The 21,686-nt window shown below is 44.5% G+C and overlaps 1 protein-coding gene across 1 annotated transcript in view; it reads right to left on the bottom strand.

The window, feature by feature from the left end:
• Window positions 1–17,239: 17,239 nt before the first annotated feature.
• Window positions 17,240–21,686, bottom strand: part of LOC115124773 (neuropilin-2-like) — a 342,903-nt gene continuing 338,456 nt past the window's right edge. Inside the window, exon 20 of the mRNA XM_065005862.1 lies at window positions 17,240–21,074. Coding sequence (XP_064861934.1) covers window positions 20,770–21,074 — 305 coding nt within the window. The 3' untranslated portion in view covers window positions 17,240–20,769. The remainder of the gene's footprint in view (window positions 21,075–21,686) is intronic.

Below are 21,686 nucleotides of genomic sequence, written 5' to 3'. Positions count from 1 at the left end.
TGTAGTGAACTCTCCCTTCATTACGTGACTGTGTGGTCCTGTAGGGAACTCTCCCTTCATTACTGTGTGGTCCTCTAGTGAACTCTCCCTTCAATACTGTGTGGTCCTGTAGTGAACTCTCCTTCATTACTGTGTGGTCCTGTAGTGAACTCTCCCTTCATTACTGTGTGGTCCTGTAGTGAACTCTCCCTTCATTACTTCCTGTATGAACTCTCCTTCAATACTGTGTGGTCCTGTAGTGAACTCTCCCTTCAAGTACTGTGTGGTCCTGTAGTGAACTCTCCCTTTGAACTCTCCCTTCATTACTGTGTGGTCCTGTAGTGAACTCTCCCTTCATTACTGTGTGGTCCTGTAGTGAACTCTCCCTTCATTACTGTGTGGTCCTGTAGTGAACTCTCCCTTCATTACTGTGTGGTCCTGTAGTGAACTCTCCCTTCATTACTGTGTGGTCCTGTAGTGAACTCTCCCTTCATTACTGTGTGGTCCTGTAGTGAACTCTCCCTTCATTACTGTGTGGTCCTGTAGTGAACTCTCCCTTCATTACTGTGTGGTCCTGTAGTGAACTCTCCCTTCATTACTCTAGTGAACTCTCCCTTCATTACTGTGTGGTCCTGTAGTGAACTCTCCCTTCATTACTGTGTGGTCCTGTAGTGAACTCTCCTTCATTACTGTGTGGTCCTGTAGTGAACTCTCCCTTCATTACTGTGTGGTCCTGTAGTGAACTCTCCCTTCATTACTGTGTGGTCCTGTAGTGAACTCTCCCTTCATTACTGTGTGGTCCTGTAGTGAACTCTCCCTTCATTACTGTGTGGTCCTGTAGTGAACTCTCCCTTCATTACTGTGTGGTCCTGTAGTGAACTCCCTTCATTCCCTACTGTGTCAACTCTCCCTTCATTACTGTGTGGTCCTCTAGTGAACTCTCCCTTCATTACTGTCCTGTAGTGTCCCTTCATTACTGTGTGGTCCTGTAGTGAACTCTCCCTTCATTACTGTGTGGTCCTGTAGTGAACTCTCCCTTCATTACTGTGTGGTCCTGTAGTGTCAATACTGTAGTGAACTCCCTTCATTACTGTGTGGTCCTGTAGTGAACTCTCCTTCATTACTGTGTGGTCCTCTAGTGAACTCTCCCTTCATTACTGTGTGGTCCTGTAGTGAACTCTCCCTTCATTACTGTGTGGTCCTGTAGTGAACTCTCCCTTCATTACTGTGTGGTCCTCTAGTGAACTCTCCTTCATTACTGTGTGGTCCTGTAGTGAACTCTCCCTTCATTACTGTGTGGTCCTGTAGTGAACTCTCCCTTCATTACTGTGTGGTCCTGTAGTGAACTCTCCCTTCATTACTGTGTGGTCCTTAGTGAACTCTCCCTTCATTACTGTGTGGTCCTCTAGTGAACTCTCCCTTCAATACTGTGTGGTCCTGTAGTGAACTCTCCCTTCATTACTGTGTGGTCCTGTAGTGAACTCTCCCTTCATTACTGTGTGGTCCTGTAGTGAACTCTCCCTTCATTACTGTGTGGTCCTGTAGTGAACTCTCCCTTCATTACTGTGTGGTCCTGTAGTGAACTCTCCCTTCATTACTGTGTGGTGTGTGGTCCTGTAGTGAACTCTCCCTTCATTACTGTGTGGTCCTGTAGTGAACTCTCCTTCATTACTGTGTGGTGTAGTGTCCCTTCATTAGTGAACTCTCCCATTCATTACTGTGTGGTCCTGTAGTGAACTCTCCTTCATTTAGTGAACTCTCCCTTCATTACTGTGTGGTCCTGTAGTGAACTCTCCCTTCATTAGTGAACTTTCCCTTCATTACTGTGTGGTCCTGTAGTGAACTCTCCTTCATTACTGTGTGGTCCTGTAGTGAACTCTCCCTTCATTACTGTGTGGTCCTGTAGTGAACTCTCCCTTCATTACTGTGTGGTCCTGTAGTGAACTCTCCCTTCATTACTGTTGAACTCTCCTTCATTACTGTGTGGTCCTGTGTGGTCCCTTCTGTAGTGAACTCTCCCTTCATTACTGTGTGTCCTGTAGTGAACTCTCCCTTCATTACTGTGTGGTCCTGTAGTGAACTCTCCCTTCATTACTGTGTGGTCCTGTAGTGAACTCTCCCTTCATTACTGTGTGGTCCTGTAGTGAACTCTCCCTTCATTACTGTGTGGTCCTGTAGTGAACTCTCCCTTCAATACATTACTGTGTGGTCCTGTAGTGAACTCTCCTTCTTCATTACTGTGTGGTCCTGTAGTGAACTCTCCCTTCATTACTGTGTGGTCCTGTAGTGAACTCTCCCTTCATTACTGTGTGGTCCTGTAGTGAACTCTCCCTTCATTACTGTGGTGAACTCTCCTTCATTACTGTGTGGTCCTGTAGTGAACTCTCCCTTCATTACTGTGTGGTCCTGTAGTGAACTCTCCCTTCAATACATGTGTGTCCTGTAGGTCCTTCATTACTGTGTGGTAGTGAACTCTTTACTGTGTGGTCCCTTCATTACTGTGTGGTGTGAACTCTCCCTTCATTACTGTGTGTAGTGAACTCTCCCTTCATTACTGTGTGGTCCTGTAGTGAACTCTCCCTTCATTACTGTGTGGTCCTGTAGTGAACTCTCCCTTCATTACTGTGTGGTCCTGTAGTCATTACTGTGTGGTCCTGTAGTGAACTCTCCCTTCATTACTGTGTGGTCCTGTAGTGAACTCTCCTTCATTACTGTGTGGTCCTGTAGTGAACTCTCCCTTCATTACTGTGTGGTCCTGTAGTGAACTCTCCCTTCATTACTGTGTGGTCCTGTAGTGAACTCTCCCTTCATTACTGTGTGGTCCTGTAGTGAACTCTCCCTTCATTACTGTGTGGTCCTGTAGTGAACTCTCCCTTCATTACTGTGTGGTCCTGTAGTGAACTCTCCCTTCATTACTGTGTGTGGTCCTGTAGTGAACTCTCCCTTCATTACTGTGTGGTCCTGTAGTGAACTCTCCCTTCATTACTGTGTGGTCCTGTAGTGAACTCTCCCTTCATTACTGTGGTCCTGTAGTGTACTGTGTGGTCCTGTAGTGAACTCTCCCTTCATTACTGTGTGGTCCTGTAGTGAACTCTCCCTTCATTACTGTGTGGTCCTGTAGTGAACTCTCCCTTCATTACGTGACTGTGTGGTCCTGTAGTGAACTCTCCCTTCATTACTGTGTTGTCCTGTAGTGAACTCTCCCTTCAATACGTGACTGTGTGGTCCTGTAGTGAACTCTCCCTTCATTACTGTGTGGTCCTGTAGTGAACTCTCCCTTCATTACTGTGTGGTCCTGTAGTGAACTCTCCCTTCATTACGTGACTGTGTGGTCCTGTAGTGAACTCTCCCTTCAATACATGACTGTGTGGTCCTGCAGTGAACTCTCCCTTCATTACTGTGTGGTCCTGCAGTGAACTCTCCCTTCATTACTGTGTGGTCCTGTAGTGAACTCTCCCTTCATTACTGTGTGGTCCTGTAGTGAACTCTCCCTTCATTACTGTGTGGTCCTGTAGTGAACTCTCCCTTCATTACTGTGTGGTCCTGTAGTGAACTCTCCTTCATTACTGTGTGGTCCTGTAGTGAACTCTCCCTTCATTACTGTGTGGTCCTGTAGTGAACTCTCCCTTCATTACTGTGTGGTCCTGTAGTGAACTCTCCCTTCATTACTGTGTGGTCCTCTAGTGAACTCTCCCTTCATGACTGTGTGGTCCTCTAGTGAACTCTCCCTTCAATACTGTGTGGTCCTGTAGTGAACTCTCCCTTCATTACTGTGTGGTCCTGTAGTGAACTCTCCCTTCATTACTGTGTGGTCCTGTAGTGAACTCTCCCTTCAATACATGACTGTGTGGTCCTGTAGTGAACTCTCCCTTCAATACATGACTGTGTGGTCCTGTAGTGAACTCTCCCTTCATTACTGTGTGGTCCTGTAGTGAACTCTCCCTTCATTACTGTGTGGTCCTGTAGTGAACTCTCCCTTCATTACTGTGTGGTCCTCTAGTGAACTCTCCCTTCATTACTAGTGAACTCTCCCTTCAATACTGTGTGGTCCTGTAGTGAACTCTCCCTTCATTACTGTGTGGTCCTGTAGTGAACTCTCCCTTCATTACTGTGTGGTCCTCTAGTGAACTCTCCCTTCATTACTGTGTGGTCCTGTAGTGAACTCTCCCTTCATTACGTGACTGTGTGGTCCTGTAGTGAACTCTCCCTTCATTACTGTGTGGTCCTGTAGTGAACTCTCCCTTCAATACATGACTGTGTGGTCCTGTAGTGAACTCTCCCTTCATTACTGTGTGGTCCTGTAGTGAACTCTCCCTTCATTACTGTGTGGTCCTGTAGTGAACTCTCCCTTCATTTACTGTGTGGTCCTGTAGTGAACTCTCCCTTCAATACATGACTGTGTGGTCCTGCAGTGAACTCTCCCTTCATTACTGTGTGGTCCTGCAGTGAACTCTCCCTTCATTACTGTGTGGTCCTGAAGTGAACTCTCCCTTCATTACTGTGTGGTCCTGTAGTGAACTCTCCCTTCATTACTGTGTGGTCCTGTAGTGTACTCTCCCTTCATTACTGTGTGGTCCTCTAGTGAACTCTCCCTTCATTACTGTGTGGTCCTGTAGTGAACTCTCCCTTCATTACTGTGTGGTCCTGTAGTGAACTCTCCCTTCATTACTGTGTGGTCCTGTAGTGAACTCTCCCTTCATTACTGTGTGGTCCTGTAGTGAACTCTCCCTTCATTACTGTGTGGTCCTCTAGTGAACTCTCCCTTCAATACATGACTGTGTGGTCCTGTAGTGAACTCTCCCTTCATTACTGTGTGGTCCTGTAGTGAACTCTCCCTTCATTACTGTGTGGTCCTGTAGTGAACTCTCCCTTCATTACTGTGTGGTCCTGTAGTGAACTCTCCCTTCAATACATGACTGTGTGGTCCTGTAGTGAACTCTCCCTTCATTACATGACTGTGTGGTCCTGTAGTGAACTCTCCCTTCATTACTGTGTGGTCCTGTAGTGAACTCTCCTTCATTACTGTGTGGTCCTGTAGTGAACTCTCCTTCATTACTGTGTGGTCCTGTAGTGAACTCTCCCTTCATTACTGTGTGGTCCTCTAGTGAACTCTCCCTTCAATACTGTGTGGTCCTGTAGTGAACTCTCCCTTCATTACTGTGTGGTCCTGTAGTGAACTCTCCCTTCATTACTGTGTGGTCCTGTAGTGAACTCTCCCTTCATTACTGTGTGGTCCTGTAGTGAACTCTCCCTTCATTACTGTGTGGTCCTGTAGTGAACTCTCCCTTCATTACTGTGTGGTCCTGTAGTGAACTCTCCCTTCAATACATGACTGTGTGGTCCTGTAGTGAACTCTCCCTTCATTACTGTGTGGTCCTGTAGTGAACTCTCCCTTCATTACTGTGTGGTCCTGTAGTGAACTCTCCCTTCATTACGTGACTGTGTGGTCCTGTAGTGAACTCTCCCTTCAATACATGACTGTGTGGTCCTGCAGTGAACTCTCCCTTCATTACTGTGTGGTCCTGCAGTGAACTCTCCCTTCATTACTGTGTGGTCCTGTAGTGAACTCTCCCTTCATTACTGTGTGGTCCTGTAGTGAACTCTCCCTTCATTACTGTGTAGGTACTGGTCCTCTAGTGAACTCTCCCTTCATTACTGTGTGGTCCTGTAGTGAACTCTCCCTTCATTACTGTGTGGTCCTGTAGTGAACTCTCCCTTCATTACTGTGTGGTCCTGTAGTGAACTCTCCCTTCATTACTGTGTGGTCCTGTAGTGAACTCTCCCTTCATTACTGTGTGGTCCTCTAGTGAACTCTCCCTTCAATACATGACTGTGTGGTCCTGTAGTGAACTCTCCCTTCATTACTGTGTGGTCCTGTAGTGAACTCTCCCTTCATTACTGTGTGGTCCTGTAGTGAACTCTCCCTTCATTACTGTGTGGTCCTGTAGTGAACTCTCCCTTCAATACATGACTGTGTGGTCCTGTAGTGAACTCTCCCTTCAATACATGACTGTGTGGTCCTGTAGTGAACTCTCCCTTCATTACTGTGTGGTCCTGTAGTGAACTCTCCCTTCATTACTGTGTGGTCCTGTAGTGAACTCTCCCTTCATTACGTGACTGTGTGGTCCTGTAGGGAACTCTCCCTTCATTACTGTGTGGTCCTCTAGTGAACTCTCCCTTCAATACTGTGTGGTCCTGTAGTGAACTCTCCCTTCATTACTGTGTGGTCCTGTAGTGAACTCTCCCTTCATTACTGTGTGGTCCTGTAGTGAACTCTCCCTTCATTACTGTGTGGTCCTGTAGTGAACTCTCCCTTCAATACTGTGTGGTCCTGTAGTGAACTCTCCCTTCATTACTGTGTGGTCCTGTAGTGAACTCTCCCTTCATTACTGTGTGGTCCTGTAGTGAACTCTCCCTTCATTACTGTGTGGTCCTGTAGTGAACTCTCCCTTCATTACTGTGTGGTCCTGTAGTGAACTCTCCCTTCATTACTGTGTGGAACTCTCCCTTCCTGTGTGGTCCTGTAGTGAACTCTCCCTTCATTACTGTGTGGTCCTGTAGTGAACTCTCCCTTCATTACTGTGTGGTCCTGTAGTGAACTCTCCCTTCATTACTGTGTGGTCCTGTAGTGAACTCTCCCTTCATTACTGTGTGGTCCTGTAGTGAACTCTCCCTTCATTACGTGACTGTGTGGTCCTGTAGTGAACTCTCCCTTCAATACATGACTGTGTGGTCCTGCAGTGAACTCTCCCTTCATTACTGTGTGGTCCTGCAGTGAACTCTCCCTTCATTACTGTGTGGTCCTGAAGTGAACTCTCCCTTCATTACTGTGTGGTCCTGTAGTGAACTCTCCCTTCATTACTGTGTGGTCCTGTAGTGTACTCTCCCTTCATTACTGTGTGGTCCTCTAGTGAACTCTCCCTTCATTACTGTGTGGTCCTGTAGTGAACTCTCCCTTCATTACTGTGTGGTCCTGTAGTGAACTCTCCCTTCATTACTGTGTGGTCCTGTAGTGAACTCTCCCTTCATTACTGTGTGGTCCTGTAGTGAACTCTCCCTTTATTACTGTGTGGTCCTCTAGTGAACTCTCCCTTCAATACATGACTGTGTGGTCCTGTAGTGAACTCTCCCTTCATTACTGTGTGGTCCTGTAGTGAACTCTCCCTTCATTACTGTGTGGTCCTGTAGTGAACTCTCCCTTCATTACTGTGTGGTCATGTAGTGAACTCTCCCTTCAATACATGACTGTGTGGTCCTGTAGTGAACTCTCCCTTCAATACATGACTGTGTGGTCCTGTAGTGAACTCTCCCTTCATTACTGTGTGGTCCTGTAGTGAACTCTCCCTTCATTACTGTGTGGTCCTGTAGTGAACTCTCCCTTCATTACGTGACTGTGTGGTCCTGTAGTGAACTCTCCCTTCATTACTGTGTGGTCCTCTAGTGAACTCTCCCTTCAATACTGTGTGGTCCTGTAGTGAACTCTCCCTTCATTACTGTGTGGTCCTGTAGTGAACTCTCCCTTCATTACTGTGTGGTCCTCTAGTGAACTCTCCCTTCAATACTGTGTGGTCCTGTAGTGAACTCTCCCTTCATTACTGTGTGGTCCTGTAGTGAACTCTCCCTTCATTACTGTGTGGTCCTCTAGTGAACTCTCCCTTCAATACATGACTGTGTGGTCCTGTAGTGAACTCTCCCTTCATTACTGTGTGGTCCTGTAGTGAACTCTCCCTTCATTACTGTGTGGTCCTGTAGTGAACTCTCCCTTCATTACGTGACTGTGTGGTCCTGTAGTGAACTCTCCCTTCAATACATGACTGTGTGGTCCTGCAGTGAACTCTCCCTTCATTACTGTGTGGTCCTGCAGTGAACTCTCCCTTCATTACTGTGTGGTCCTGTAGTGAACTCTCCCTTCATTACTGTGTGGTCCTGTAGTGAACTCTCCCTTCATTACTGTGTGGTCCTGTAGTGTACTCTCCCTTCATTACTGTGTGGTCCTCTAGTGAACTCTCCCTTCATTACTGTGTGGTCCTGTAGTGAACTCTCCCTTCATTACTGTGTGGTCCTGTAGTGAACTCTCCCTTCATTACTGTGTGGTCCTATAGTGAACTCTCCCTTCATTACTGTGTGGTCCTGTAGTGAACTCTCCCTTCATTACTGTGTGGTCCTCTAGTGAACTCTCCCTTCAATACATGACTGTGTGGTCCTGTAGTGAACTCTCCCTTCATTACTGTGTGGTCCTGTAGTGAACTCTCCCTTCATTACTGTGTGGTCCTGTAGTGAACTCTCCCTTCATTACTGTGTGGTCCTGTAGTGAACTCTCCCTTCAATACATGACTGTGTGGTCCTGTAGTGAACTCTCCCTTCAATACATGACTGTGTGGTCCTGTAGTGAACTCTCCCTTCATTACTGTGTGGTCCTGTAGTGAACTCTCCCTTCATTACTGTGTGGTCCTGTAGTGAACTCTCCCTTCATTACGTGACTGTGTGGTCCTGTAGGGAACTCTCCCTTCATTACTGTGTGGTCCTCTAGTGACCTCTCCCTTCAATACTGTGTGGTCCTGTAGTGAACTCTCCCTTCATTACTGTGTGGTCCTGTAGTGAACTCTCCCTTCATTACTGTGTGGTCCTGTAGTGAACTCTCCCTTCATTACTGTGTGGTCCTGTAGTGAACTCTCCCTTCAATACTGTGTGGTCCTGTAGTGAACTCTCCCTTCATTACTGTGTGGTCCTGTAGTGAACTCTCCCTTCATTACTGTGTGGTCCTGTAGTGAACTCTCCCTTCATTACTGTGTGGTCCTGTAGTGAACTCTCCCTTCATTACTGTGTGGTCCTGTAGTGAACTCTCCCTTCATTACTGTGTGGTCCTGTAGTGAACTCTCCCTTCATTACTGTGTGGTCCTCTAGTGAACTCTCCCTTCAATACTGTGTGGTCCTGTAGTGAACTCTCCCTTCATTACTGTGTGGTCCTGTAGTGAACTCTCCCTTCATTACTGTGTGGTCATGTAGTGAACTCTCCCTTCATTACTGTGTGGTCATGTAGTGAACTCTCCCTTCATTACTGTGTGGTCCTGTGTGGCAGCAGAGAACTGGAAGGAAAGGCGGCCAAAGAGGTGTTGGCTTTGGGGATGAATAGTGAAATATACCTGCTGGAGCGCGTGCTACGGGTGGGTGTTGCTATGGTGATCAGTGAGCTGAGATAAGGCAGAGCTTTTCCTATCAAGGACTTATAGATGACCTGGAGCCAGTGGGTTTGGTGATGAATATGTAGCGGGGACCAGCCAATGAGAGCATAAAGGTCGCAGTGGTGGGTAGTATATCGGGATTTGGTGACAAAACGGATGGCACTGTGATAGACTGCATCCAATTTGCTGAGTAGAGTGTTGGAGGCTATTTTGTAAATGACATCACCGAAGTCGAGGATCGGTAGGATGGTCAGTTTTACGAGGGTATGTTTGGCAGCATGAGTGAAGGATGCTTTGTTGCGATATTGGAAGCCCATTCTAGATTTAATTTTAGATTGGAGATGCTTAATGTGAGTCTGGAAGGAGAGTTTACAGTCTAACCAGACACCTAGGTATTTATAGTTGTCCACATAGTCTAAGTCAGAACCGTCCAGAGTGGTGATGAGAGGCGGGCGGGCGGGTGCAGGCAGCGATCGGTTGAATACCATGTATTTAGTTTTAGCATTTAAAAGCAGTTGGAAGGAGTGTTGTATGGCGTTGAAGCTCGTCTGGAGGTTTGTTAGCACAGTGCCCAAAGAAAAGCCAAATGTATACATTTGTGTGAGTGCACTATATAGGGAATAGGGTTATGGTCTATAATAGTGCACTATATAGGGAATAGGGCTCTGGTCAAAAGTAGTGCACTATATAGGGAATAGGGTAGGGCTCTGGTCAAAAGTAGTGCACTATATAGGGAATAGGGCTCTGGTCTATAATAGTGCACTATATAGGGAATAGGGTTCTGGTCTATAATAGTGCACTATATAGGGAATAGGGCTCTGGTCTATAGTAGTGCACTATATAGGGAATAGGGCCCTTGTCTAGAGTAGTGCACTATATATGGAATAGGGCTCTGGTCTAAAGTAGTGCACTATATAGGGAATATGGCTCTGGTCTAAAGTAGTGCACTATATATGGAATAGGGCTCTGGTCTATAGTAGTGCACTATATAGGGAATAGGGCCCTTGTCTAAAGTAGTAAACTATATACAGAGATGGGTGACATTTGGAGCGTTTCCAATGACCCAGAGTTCCTAGGGAACCAGAGGGAGGGGGCGTGCTGCTTCTGCTGCCCTAAAGCCTTTCATCTGGGTAGGTGGTACTGGGTTGTCCTGGCACCTACCTCTAGATGCACGGTTCCTTGGCCTGTTTACCTTGGCCCCACTGGTCCTCTGGCACATAGCCTTAGAGCTTCACCGTTACCATGGGACTCTTGAGATACCACACACAGACCCAGACACACTGCAGGCATGGCCTCTCTCCCTCCCTCCCTCCCCCTCTCCCCCCCCTCTCTCTCCCCCCCTCTCTCTCTCTCCCTCCCCCTCTCTCTCTCTCTACCCCCCTCTCTCTCCCCCTCTCTCTCTCTCCCCCTCCCCCTCCTCTCTCTCTCTCTCTCTCTCCCTCTCTCTCTCTCTCCCCCTCTCACTCCCCCCTCTCTCTCTCCTCTCTCTCTCCGTCCCCCTCTCTCTCTCTGTCTCGCCCCCCTCTCTCTCTCTAAGTCTCCCCCCTCTCTCTCTTTATGTCTCTCCCCCTCTCTCTCTGTCTCTCCCTCCCTCTCTCTCTCCCCCTCTCTCTCTAAGTCTCTACCTCCCCTCTCTCCCTCTCTCTCTCTCCCCTCTCTCCCTCTCTCCCTCCCCCTCCTCTCTCTCTCTAAGTCTCTCCCTCTCTCTCTCCCCTTCTCTCCCTCTCCCCCCCCACTCTCTCTCTCCCCCTCTCTCCCTCCCCTCTCTCTCTCTCTAAGTCTCTCCCCTCCCTCTCTCACTCTCTCTCTCCCCCTCTCTCCCTCCCCCTCTCTCACTCTCTGTCTCCCCCTCTCCCTCTCTCCCCCCTCTCTCTCCCTCCCCTCTCTCTCTCTCTAAGTCTCTCCCTCCCCCTCTCACTCTCTCTCTCCCCTCTCTCCCTCTCCCCTCTCTCACTCTCTGTCTCCCCCTCTCTCCCTCTCCCCCTCTCTCTCTCTCCCTCCTCTCTCTCTCTCTCTCTCTCTAAGTCTCCCCCCTCTCCCCCTATCTCTCTAAGTCTCTCCCTCCCCTCTCTCCCTCTCTCTCTCCCTCCCCCCCTCTCTCTCTCTCTATGCCCCCTCTCTCTCTCCCTCCCGCTCATGTTGTGAAATCCATGGGGAGTTGTACTCAGTCTGGAGCCCTGTCAGCTGGTTAACAGAGACCTCTTCTCTGCCTTGCCCTCACAGCCATTTAATCGTCCTATGAAGTGTATTTGTAGAAGATTCCTCCAAAGTGTAGTAAAGCCTGTCAGACTTACAACCCCGTGTGTGACTGAACCGACCAGAGACAGGCACAGCTGTAGGAAGACCCAGGGCTCCCGCCCTGGAGCAGGGAGCAGAGAGCGGCCGGGGAGGCTGAGGGCCTGGGGTCTTGGAGCGGTGACTAGGCCTCCACGTCTTTCATTTCCTCCCCTCCCTCTCTGCCTGACGTGACTCTTACTTACATTTCTTACATTCCTCAGCCTGATCCAAGCCCAGGGAGAACTTCTGTGTAATGTTTACTGTTCATTTTTATTGTTTATTTCACTTTTGTATATTATATACTTCACTTGCTTTGGCAATGTTAACACATGTTTCCCATGCCAATAAAGCCCCTTGAATTGAATTGAGAGCAACATTAAAGGTGCCCACAGGGCAGCTTAGAGCACCCTGTAGAGAATTGTTCACATGTGAGCAATGCCCTGAGAAATATTTTAGAGAGAGGGATAGAGAGGGAGAGAGAGAGAGAGAGAGAGATTTGTGAAGTGTTGCCACGAGAAAAGGGCAACCAGTGAAGAACAAACACCATTGTATTTATGCTTATTTATTTCCCCTTCTGTACTTGAACTATTTGCACATCATTACAACACTGTATATATCTATATATATATAATATTACATTACTGTATATATATATATATGTATAATATTACATTACTGTATATATATATGTATAATATTACATTACTGTATATATATATATATATATGTATAATATTACATTACTGTATATATATATGTATAATATTACATTACTGTATATATATATATATATATGTATAATATTACAACACTGTATATATATATATATGTATAATATTACATTACTGTATATATATATATATATATGTATAATATTACATTACTGTATATATATATGTATAATATTACATTACTGTATATATATATATATATATGTATAATATTACAACACTGTATATATATATATATGTATAATATTACATTACTGTATATATATATATATATATGTATAATATTACATTACTGTATATATATATATATATATGTATAATATTACAACACTGTATATATATATATATATGTATAATATTACATTACTGTATATATATATGTATAATATTACATTACTGTATATATATATATATATATGTATAATATTACAACACTGTATATATATATATATGTATAATATTACATTACTGTATATATATATATATATATGTATAATATTACATTACTGTATATATATATATATATATGTATAATATTACAACACTGTATATATATATATATATGTATAATAATATTACATTACTGTATATATATATATATATATATATGTATAATATTACATTACTGTATATATATATATATATATATATGTATAATATTACAACACTGTATATATATATATATATATGTATAATATTACATTACTGTATATATATATATATATATGTATAATATTACAACACTGTATATATATATATATATATGTATAATATTACATTACTGTATATATATATATATATATGTATAATATTACAACACTGTATATATATATATATATGTATAATATTACATTACTGTATATATATATATATATATGTATAATATTACATTACTGTATATATATATATATATATATGTATAATATTACAACACTGTATATATATATATATATATGTATAATATTACATTACTGTATATATATATATATATATATAATATTACAACACTGTATATATATATATATGTATAATATTACATTACTGTATATATATATATATATATGTATAATATTACAACACTGTATGATATGTTTCCCATATATATATATATATGTATAATATTACATTACTGTATATATATATATATATATATATAATATTACAACACTGTATATATATATATATATGTATAATATTACATTACTGTATATATATATATATATATGTATAATATTACAACACTGTATATATATATATATATATGTATAATATTACATTTTACTGTATATATATATATATATATGTATAATATTACAACACTGTATTTATATATATATATATGTATAATATTTTAACACTGTATAAATATATATATATATGTATAATATTACATTACTGTATATATATATATATATATATAATATTACAACACTGTAATATCACCATATATATGTATAATATTACATTACTGTATATATATATATATATATGTATAACTTATTACAACACTGTATATATATATGATATATATGTATAATATTACATTACTGTATATATATATATATATATGTATAATATTACAACACTGTATATATATATATATATCTGACACCAAATGTATATAATATTACATTACTGTATATATATATATATATATATATAATATTACAACACTGTATATATATATATATGTATAATATTACATTAGAGCAGCGACCTTAATTGGTGCTGAAAATCCACATTTTCTGGGCGTTGTTACGGGGTCCTTGAATGAGCTATCAGACAGAAACTTTAGGATCCGTCTCTATGGGCCGAGGCGGTTTCAATGCATCTAGTCTTGCAACTCTGGGACTTTTCTAAATGTCGTCATTTTCGTGATGGTCAAAATGAATTGAAGTTGTTGCAAATGTATGAGGCTGTTTCTCGGTCCGAGAACCTTCTAGAGCCACATAACTCACCGTGCATTATCGACTTGAGCTCTAGAACAGGTTTCTAAAGTTTCAGACCTCTACGGTTCTTTGACAGTTCGAACGAAGATAACTATTGCCGGCCCTGTGTGTCTATAAGCCCCACACTATGTCACTCCGTCCTTGCTGTGTGTGTGTGGGGACTTTTCTTGGAAATCTGATGAGAGAAATTACTGATTATCATGAGGGTTGCTTTGGAAAGATGTGACTTTTTTAACTAAACAGCCCCGACAGCCCCTATGACCCCAATTCAAGGCACTTCCGGTTGGCACAGGAAGCTAAGAGTAAACACATATCCTCACTGGGGAGGCTTTTGCAGAATCCTGAGTTTAAAGTCTTTAGGTTACAGAATTTACTGATTTACACAGGGTTGAATGGTAATCACAAACTGCAGGTTGGGTATGGAAAAACATCTTTAGGGTGAATTTAACCACTTCCGGTTTATCCAGGAAGCTTAGAATCGACACAGGTAGACCTCATAGTGGCCTGATGGACTGTCATTGAAGACAGGTTCATAAGGCATTCATAACCCACATAGGCTCTAGGTTGACTTTAGAGGAGCAGGCAGTGTATTCCTATGGGGAGAGATGTCATTGTTATCTGTTAGATGTAAACACCCTGTTTTCACTGTTAAGGGTTAATGCCACACAGCCAAGGTTAGGCTTGCACAGATCGGGAGGATCTGATCTGAGAGTGTTTTGAATTGTGACGGTTCCCCCGCTGTCACTCAAAAAACACCTGAAATTCGGGCTTCATTATGGGCCTACTTTTTTTTCACAGTCACTGTGCTCAGACCGAGCGAGCTACGGGCAAGTGCGTGTGTGTGTGTGTGTGTGTGTGTGTGTGTGTGTGTGTGTGTGTGTGTGTGTGTGTGTGTGTGTGTGTGTGTGTGTGCCTTACACACTTCAGGAGTGTAGCCATAATAACAAACACTACCCATGTTATTCAGCCTTTATTAAATAATGACAAAGTCATGTTTCTGTACAAAGTCTACAAACAGTAATCTGTCTAGTTAACACAGCCACAAAGTCGTCATTATTATTGATATTTCTACAAATGATCTGATTCAATTCTATTTTAAAACCTTAGCCATAACCTTAACCACAATGACAACCTCATTCACAACTTTAACCTTAAATTAATATTTTTTGCGATATTTTACTTTGTGGCTGTGGTAACTAGTGACAACCATGTGGTTGGTTTGCGAGAGTGGTTCTCTGTCACAGACAGGAGAGGTAATACTATGGCCCAGTCCCAAACCCTATTCCCTATATAGTGCACTACTTTAGACCAGAGCCCTATTCCCTATATAGTGCACTACTTTAGACCAGAGCCCTATTCCCTATACAGTGCACTACTATAGACCAGAGCCCTATATAGTGCACTACTATAGACCAGAGCCCTATTCCCTATATAGTGCACTACTATAGACCAGAGCCCTATTCCCTATATAGTGCACTACTATAGACCAGAGCCCTATTCCCTATATAGTGCACTACTTTAGACCAGAGCCCTATTCCCTATATAGTGCACTACTTTAGACCAGAGCCCTATTCCCTATACAGTGCACTACTATAGACCAGAGCCCTATTCCCTATAGTAGTGCAGTACTTGTGACCAGAGCCTGATAGTGTGCTACATAGGGAATAGGGTGCCATTAGGGCCACAGCCTATGTCTCAGCTCCCAGTTCAATCAGGCCTAGAGAGAGAGAGCTCCAAGGCACTTGGAGAGTCAGAGTCAGAGTTTACCACCTCTACCCCTTCATCCTCCATCCAGTCATCCCTCCACCTCCACTCTCTTTTCGTTTTGCTCCAGGCACAAACCAATTCTAAAACTCAACCCAGATTGACTTCAAAACACAAAAATCTGTCTCAGGTTATAGTTAACCTTTTTCATGGAACATAAAACAGAACAGTTGGGCGAAACCAAAGAAAAGCAGAAATGTAGAAAGTAGCATGAGGTCTATTTATCCAAGACCCAAGCGGTTGTACTGTCTCTCTACTCCAGGATAGATGTGGCACTAGCTTCTCCACACATGGCTCTCCTCCAATAACACGTAGCCTAGGGCTTGATTATGTGTTCAAGAAAGTGGATTGGCTTTTTATCCATCTCTTATAGTCCTTCTTCCTTTGTTTCCTTTGAGCTCTTTCTTCTCCAGGGATGGAGGGATGGAGTTAAAGGAGTCTGGAAAGAGGAGAAAGAAGAGAAGAGAGGAGAGGATTCTCTCCATTCGTTTTTGTCTTGAATGACACTCCATGATCCCTGTGAACTATATCTCTCTGTCTCCATGATCCCTGTGAACTATATCTCTGTCTCCATGATCAATGTGAACTATATCTCTCTGTCTCCATGATCCCTGTGAACTGTATCTCTCTGTCTCCATGATCCCTGTGAACTGTATCTCTCTGTCTCCATGATCCCTGTGAACTATATCTCTGTCTCCATGATCACTGTGAACTATATCTCTCTGTCTCCATGATCCCTGTGAACTATATCTCTCTGTCTCCATGATCCCTGTGAACTATATCTCTGTCTCCATGATCACTGTGAACTATATCTCTCTGTCTCCATGATCACTGTGAACTATATCTCTCTGTCTCCATGATCCCTGTGAACTATATCTCTCTGTCTCCCTGATCCCTGTAAACTGTCTCTCTGACTCCCTCTCTCTGTGTCTCCCTCCTCTCTCTGTCTCCCTCCTCTCTCTGTCTCCCTCCTCTCTCTGTCTCCCTCCTCTCTCTGTCTCCCTCCTCTCTCTGTCTCCCCCATCTCTCTGTCTCCCTCCTCTCTCTGTCTCCCTCCTCTCTCTGTCTCCCTCCTCTCTCTCTGTCTCCCTCCTCTCTCTCTGTCTCCCTCCTCTCTCTGTCTCCCTCCTCTCTCTCTGTCTCCCTCCTCTCTCTCTGTCTCCCTCCTCTCTCTGTCTCCCTCCTCTCTCTGTCTCCCTCCTCTCTCTGTCTCCCTTCTCTCTCTGTCTCCCTCCTCTCTGTGTCTCCCTCCTCTCTCTGTCTATCTCCTCTCTCTGTCTCCCTCCTCTCTGTCTCCCTCCTCTCTCTGTCTCCCTCCTCTCTCTGTCTCCCTCCTCTCTGTGTCTCCCTCCTCTCTGTCTATCTCCTCTCTCTGTCTCCCTCCTCTCTCTGTCTCCCTCCTCTCTCTGTCTCCCTCCTCTCTCTGTCTCCCTCCTCTCTGTGTCTCCCTCCTCTCTCTGTCTATCTCCTCTCTCTGTCTCCCTCCCTCTCTGTCTCCCTCCTCTCTGTGTCTCCCTCCTCTCTCTGTCTATCTCCTCTCTCTGTCTCCCTCCTCTCTCTGTCTCCCTCCTCTCTCTGTCTCCCTCCTCTCTCTGTCTCCCTCCTCTCTGTGTCTCCCTCCTCTCTCTGTCTATCTCCTCTCTCTGTCTCCCTCCTCTCTCTGTCTCCCTCCTCTCTGTGTCTCCCTCCTCTCTCTGTCTATCTCCTCTCTCTGTCTCCCTCCTCTCTCTGTCTCTCTCTCTGCAATCCATAGGTTGCAACAACAAAAAATAAAATGATAATGTTTCACAGAGCGTCACACCATGTGATATAGATCATCAGACAGTCACCATGTGATATAGATCATCAGACAGTCACCATGTGATATAGATCATCAGACAGTCACCATGTGATATAGATCATCAGACAGTCACCATGTGATATAGATCATCAGACAGTCACCATGTGATATAGATCATCAGACAGTCACCATGTGATATAGATCATCAGACAGTCACCATGTGATATAGATCATCAGACAGTCACCATGTGATATAGATCATCAGACAGTCACCATGTGATATAGATCATCAGACAGTCACCATGTGATATAGATCATCAGACAGTCACCATGTGATATAGATCATCAGACAGTCACCATGTGATATAGATCATCAGACAGTCACCATGTGATATAGATCATCAGACAGTCACCATGTGATATAGATCATCAGACAGTCACCATGTGATATAGATCATCAGACAGTCACCATGTGATATAGATCATCAGATAGTCAGAAATCAAAAATACAAAACAAAAAAAAGACAATCCTAATACTTCTTCTTGAGGAACGCAACTTAACGACCGTTATGTGTCAGGTCTTTAGATAAAATTATTATTCTTTCTTCGCCATTCTCTTCTTCTATTACAGACGGGAAGCAGCCTGCAAATAACAACACATCAAATACCATAACAGACAAGCTGAACTGAAGGTGGTGGTTGACTGTTGACACTAAATTAATGTTTAAAAGAAAAATGGCACGAGAACAAGAGATGTCTATTGGGCGATAAAACTGAAGCTGATCCTAATTAAGATCCTAAAACTGAACTGAAAACTGTCCACGATAGTCTATGACACTGTTTTAAACATAAGGCAGGCCGAGACGAGCTAGAATCAACATTCTAAAACCTTCCTAATGCAACTCATTATCTAACTTCAATCATAACCAAGAACAAAATATCTTCTTAATTCTTTACAAATCTAGTTTAATTTAATTTAAATCTTTTTTTGGGGATAGGCATTCGATTGATATGTTTTGATATCGTTCAGCACCCACTGAATGGTCCACTGAATGGTCCACTGAATGGTCCACTGGCAGCAGAACAGCTCTGACTGCCCAGATTGACAGTAGGAGATCAGGTCCAAGCCCAGACTGGCAGTAGAAGTTTGAGTCCAAGCCCAGACTGACAGTGGGAGTTTGAGTCCAAGCCCAGACTGACAGTGGGAGTTCAGGTCCAAGCCCAGACTGACAGTGGGAGTTTGAGTCCAAGCCCAGACTGACAGTAGGAGATCAGGTCCAAGCCCAGACTGACAGAAGGAGATCAGGTCCAAGCCCAGACTGACAGTAGGAGTTCAGGTCCAAGCCCAGACTGACAGTGGGAGTTTGAGTCCAAGCCCAGACTGACAGTAGGAGATCAGGTCCAAGCCCAGACTGACAGTAGGAGTTCAGGTCCAAGCCCAGACTGACAGTGGGAGTTTGAGTCCAAGCCCAGACTGACAGTAGGAGATCAGGTCAAAGCCCAGACTGACAGTAGGAGATCAGGTCCAAGCCCAGACTGACATAAGGAGTTCAGGTTCAAGCCCAGATGGACAGTTGGAGTTTGATTCCAAGCCCAGACTGACAATAAGTGTTCAGGTCCAAGCCCAGACTGACAGTAGGAGTTTGAGTCCAAGCCCAGACTGACAGTAAGTGTTCAGGTCCAAGCCCAGACTGACAGTAGGAGTTTGAGTCCAAGCCCAGACTGAGAGAATGAGTTCAGGTCCAAGCCCAGACTGGTAGTAGGAGTTTGAGTCCAAGCCCAGACTGACAGTAAGTGTTCAGGTTCAAGCCCAGACTGACAGTAGGAGTTTGAGTCCAAGCCCAGACCTACAGTAAGTGTTCAGGTTCAAGCCCAGACTGACAGTAAGTGTTTGAGTCGAAGCCCAGACTGACAGTAGGAGATCAGGTCCAAGCCCAGACTGACAGTGGGAGTTTGAGTCCAAGCCCAGACTGACAGTAAGTGTTCAGGTTCAAGCCCAGACTGACAGTAGGAGATCAGGTCCAAGCCAAGACGGACATTAGGAGTTTGATTCCAAGCCCAGACTGACAGCAGGAGTTCAGGTCCAAGCCCAGACTGACAGTAGGAGATCAGGTCCAAGCCCAGACTGACAGTAGGAGTTTGAGTCCAAGCCCAGACCGACAGTAAGTGTTCAGGTCCAAGCCCAGACTGACAGTAGGAGATCAGGTCCAAGCCCAGACTGACAGTAGGAGTTTGAGTCCAAGCCCAGACTGACAGCAAGTGTTCAGGTTCAAGCCCAGACTGACAGTAAGTGTTTGAGTCCAAGCCCAGACTGACAGTAGGAGATCAGGTTCAAGCCCAGACTGACAGTGGGAGTTTGAGTCCAAGCCCAGACTGACAGTAAGTGTTCAGGTTCAAGCCCAGACTGACAGTAGGAGATCAGGTCCAAGCCAAGACGGACATTAGGAGTTTGATTCCAAGCCCAGACTGACAGGAGGAGTTCAGGTCCAAGCCCAGACTGACAGTAGGAGATCAGGTCCAAGCCCAGACTGACAGTAGGAGTTTGAGTCCAAGCCCAGACTGACAGTAAGTGTTCAGGTCCAAGCCCAGACTGACAGTAGGAGATCAGGTCCAAGCCCAGACTGACAGTAGGAGTTTGAGTCCAAGCCCAGATGGACAGTAGGAGATCAGGTCCAAGCCCAGACTGGCAGTAGGAGTTTGAGTCCAAGCCCTGACTGACAGTAGGAGTTTGAGTCCAAGCCCAGACTGACAGTAGGAGTTCAGGTTCAAGCCCAGATTGACAGTAGGAGTTTGAGTCCAAGCCCAGACTGACAGTAGGAGTTCAGGGCCAAGCCCAGACTGACAGAAAGTGTTCAGTTCCAAGCCCAGACCACTGTGGTCCACTGGTCAGTACGTGTGGCATCATAGCAGGTAAGTGTGGTTCATTCCCAAGTTTTGATTGATCAGGGCCTCTCCTGCAGGCAGAGAAGGGACCCCCGAGGGGTGGGGGGTAGGGTCTAGGCGGGTGTATCTGTCTGTATGTCGGTGTCATCAAGCATGAAGCATGTCTTTGGGTTGGAACAGCCCAAGGGTTTGAAGGACTAGGCCTTCCGGCGGAGGAAAGCGTCCTAGGCCTCAGAGCAACAGCGTTGCTGGTTGATCTTCACCTTGTGTTTGATCCCGTCGTACAGCTCAAAGTTGTAGTTCTCCAAGGTGGTGGAGCTCCGTGACGACAGGCCGCTGTAGTAGCAGGCGCAGTAGAGCAGCAGGCCGCCACACACCGCCCCCAGCAGGACGCCCAGGGAAGACATGACGATGATGGTGACCAGGATGGGATCCAGGGTGTACAGCCACGAGTTGTCCTTCTCAGAGACATGTGTCACAGGGGGGTCCATGGACGGGCCAGGGGTACTCCACTCTGGGAACGGGAAACCTGAACATAGGAGACAACATCAGAAGACCCTTTGACACCTAGGCAGTTCATATGAAAAGTACTGTACTGTACAGGAAACACAAGGACAGATCAAATCAAATCAAATAACATGTTATTGGTCACATGGTTAGCAGATGTTATTGGTCATATGGTTAGCAGATGTTATTGGTCACATGGTTAGCAGATGTTATTGGTCACATGGGTAGCAGATGTTAATGGTCACATGGTTAGCAGATGTTATTGGTCACATGGTTAGCAGATGTTAATGGTCACATGGTTAGCAGATGTTATTGGTCACATGGTTAGCAGATGTTAATGGTCACATGGTTAGCATATGTTATTGGTCACATGGTTAGCAGATGTTATTGGTCACATGGTTAGCAGATGTTGTCGGTCACATGGTTAGCAGATGTTATTGGTCACATGGTTAGCAGATGTTATTGGTCACATGGTTAGCAGATGATATCGGTCACATGGTTAGCAGATGTTATTGGTCACATGGTTAGCAGATGTTAATGGTCACATGGTTAGCAGATGTTATTGGTCACATGGTTAACAGATGTTATTGGTCACATGGTTAGCAGATGTTAACGCGAGTGTAGCGAAATGCTT

Source organism: Oncorhynchus nerka, linkage group LG3, assembly GCF_034236695.1.
Source record: "Oncorhynchus nerka isolate Pitt River linkage group LG3, Oner_Uvic_2.0, whole genome shotgun sequence".
In the NCBI taxonomy this organism is placed as follows: Eukaryota; Metazoa; Chordata; class Actinopteri; order Salmoniformes; family Salmonidae; genus Oncorhynchus; species Oncorhynchus nerka.
This window is presented reverse-complemented; position numbering and strand designations above follow the sequence as displayed.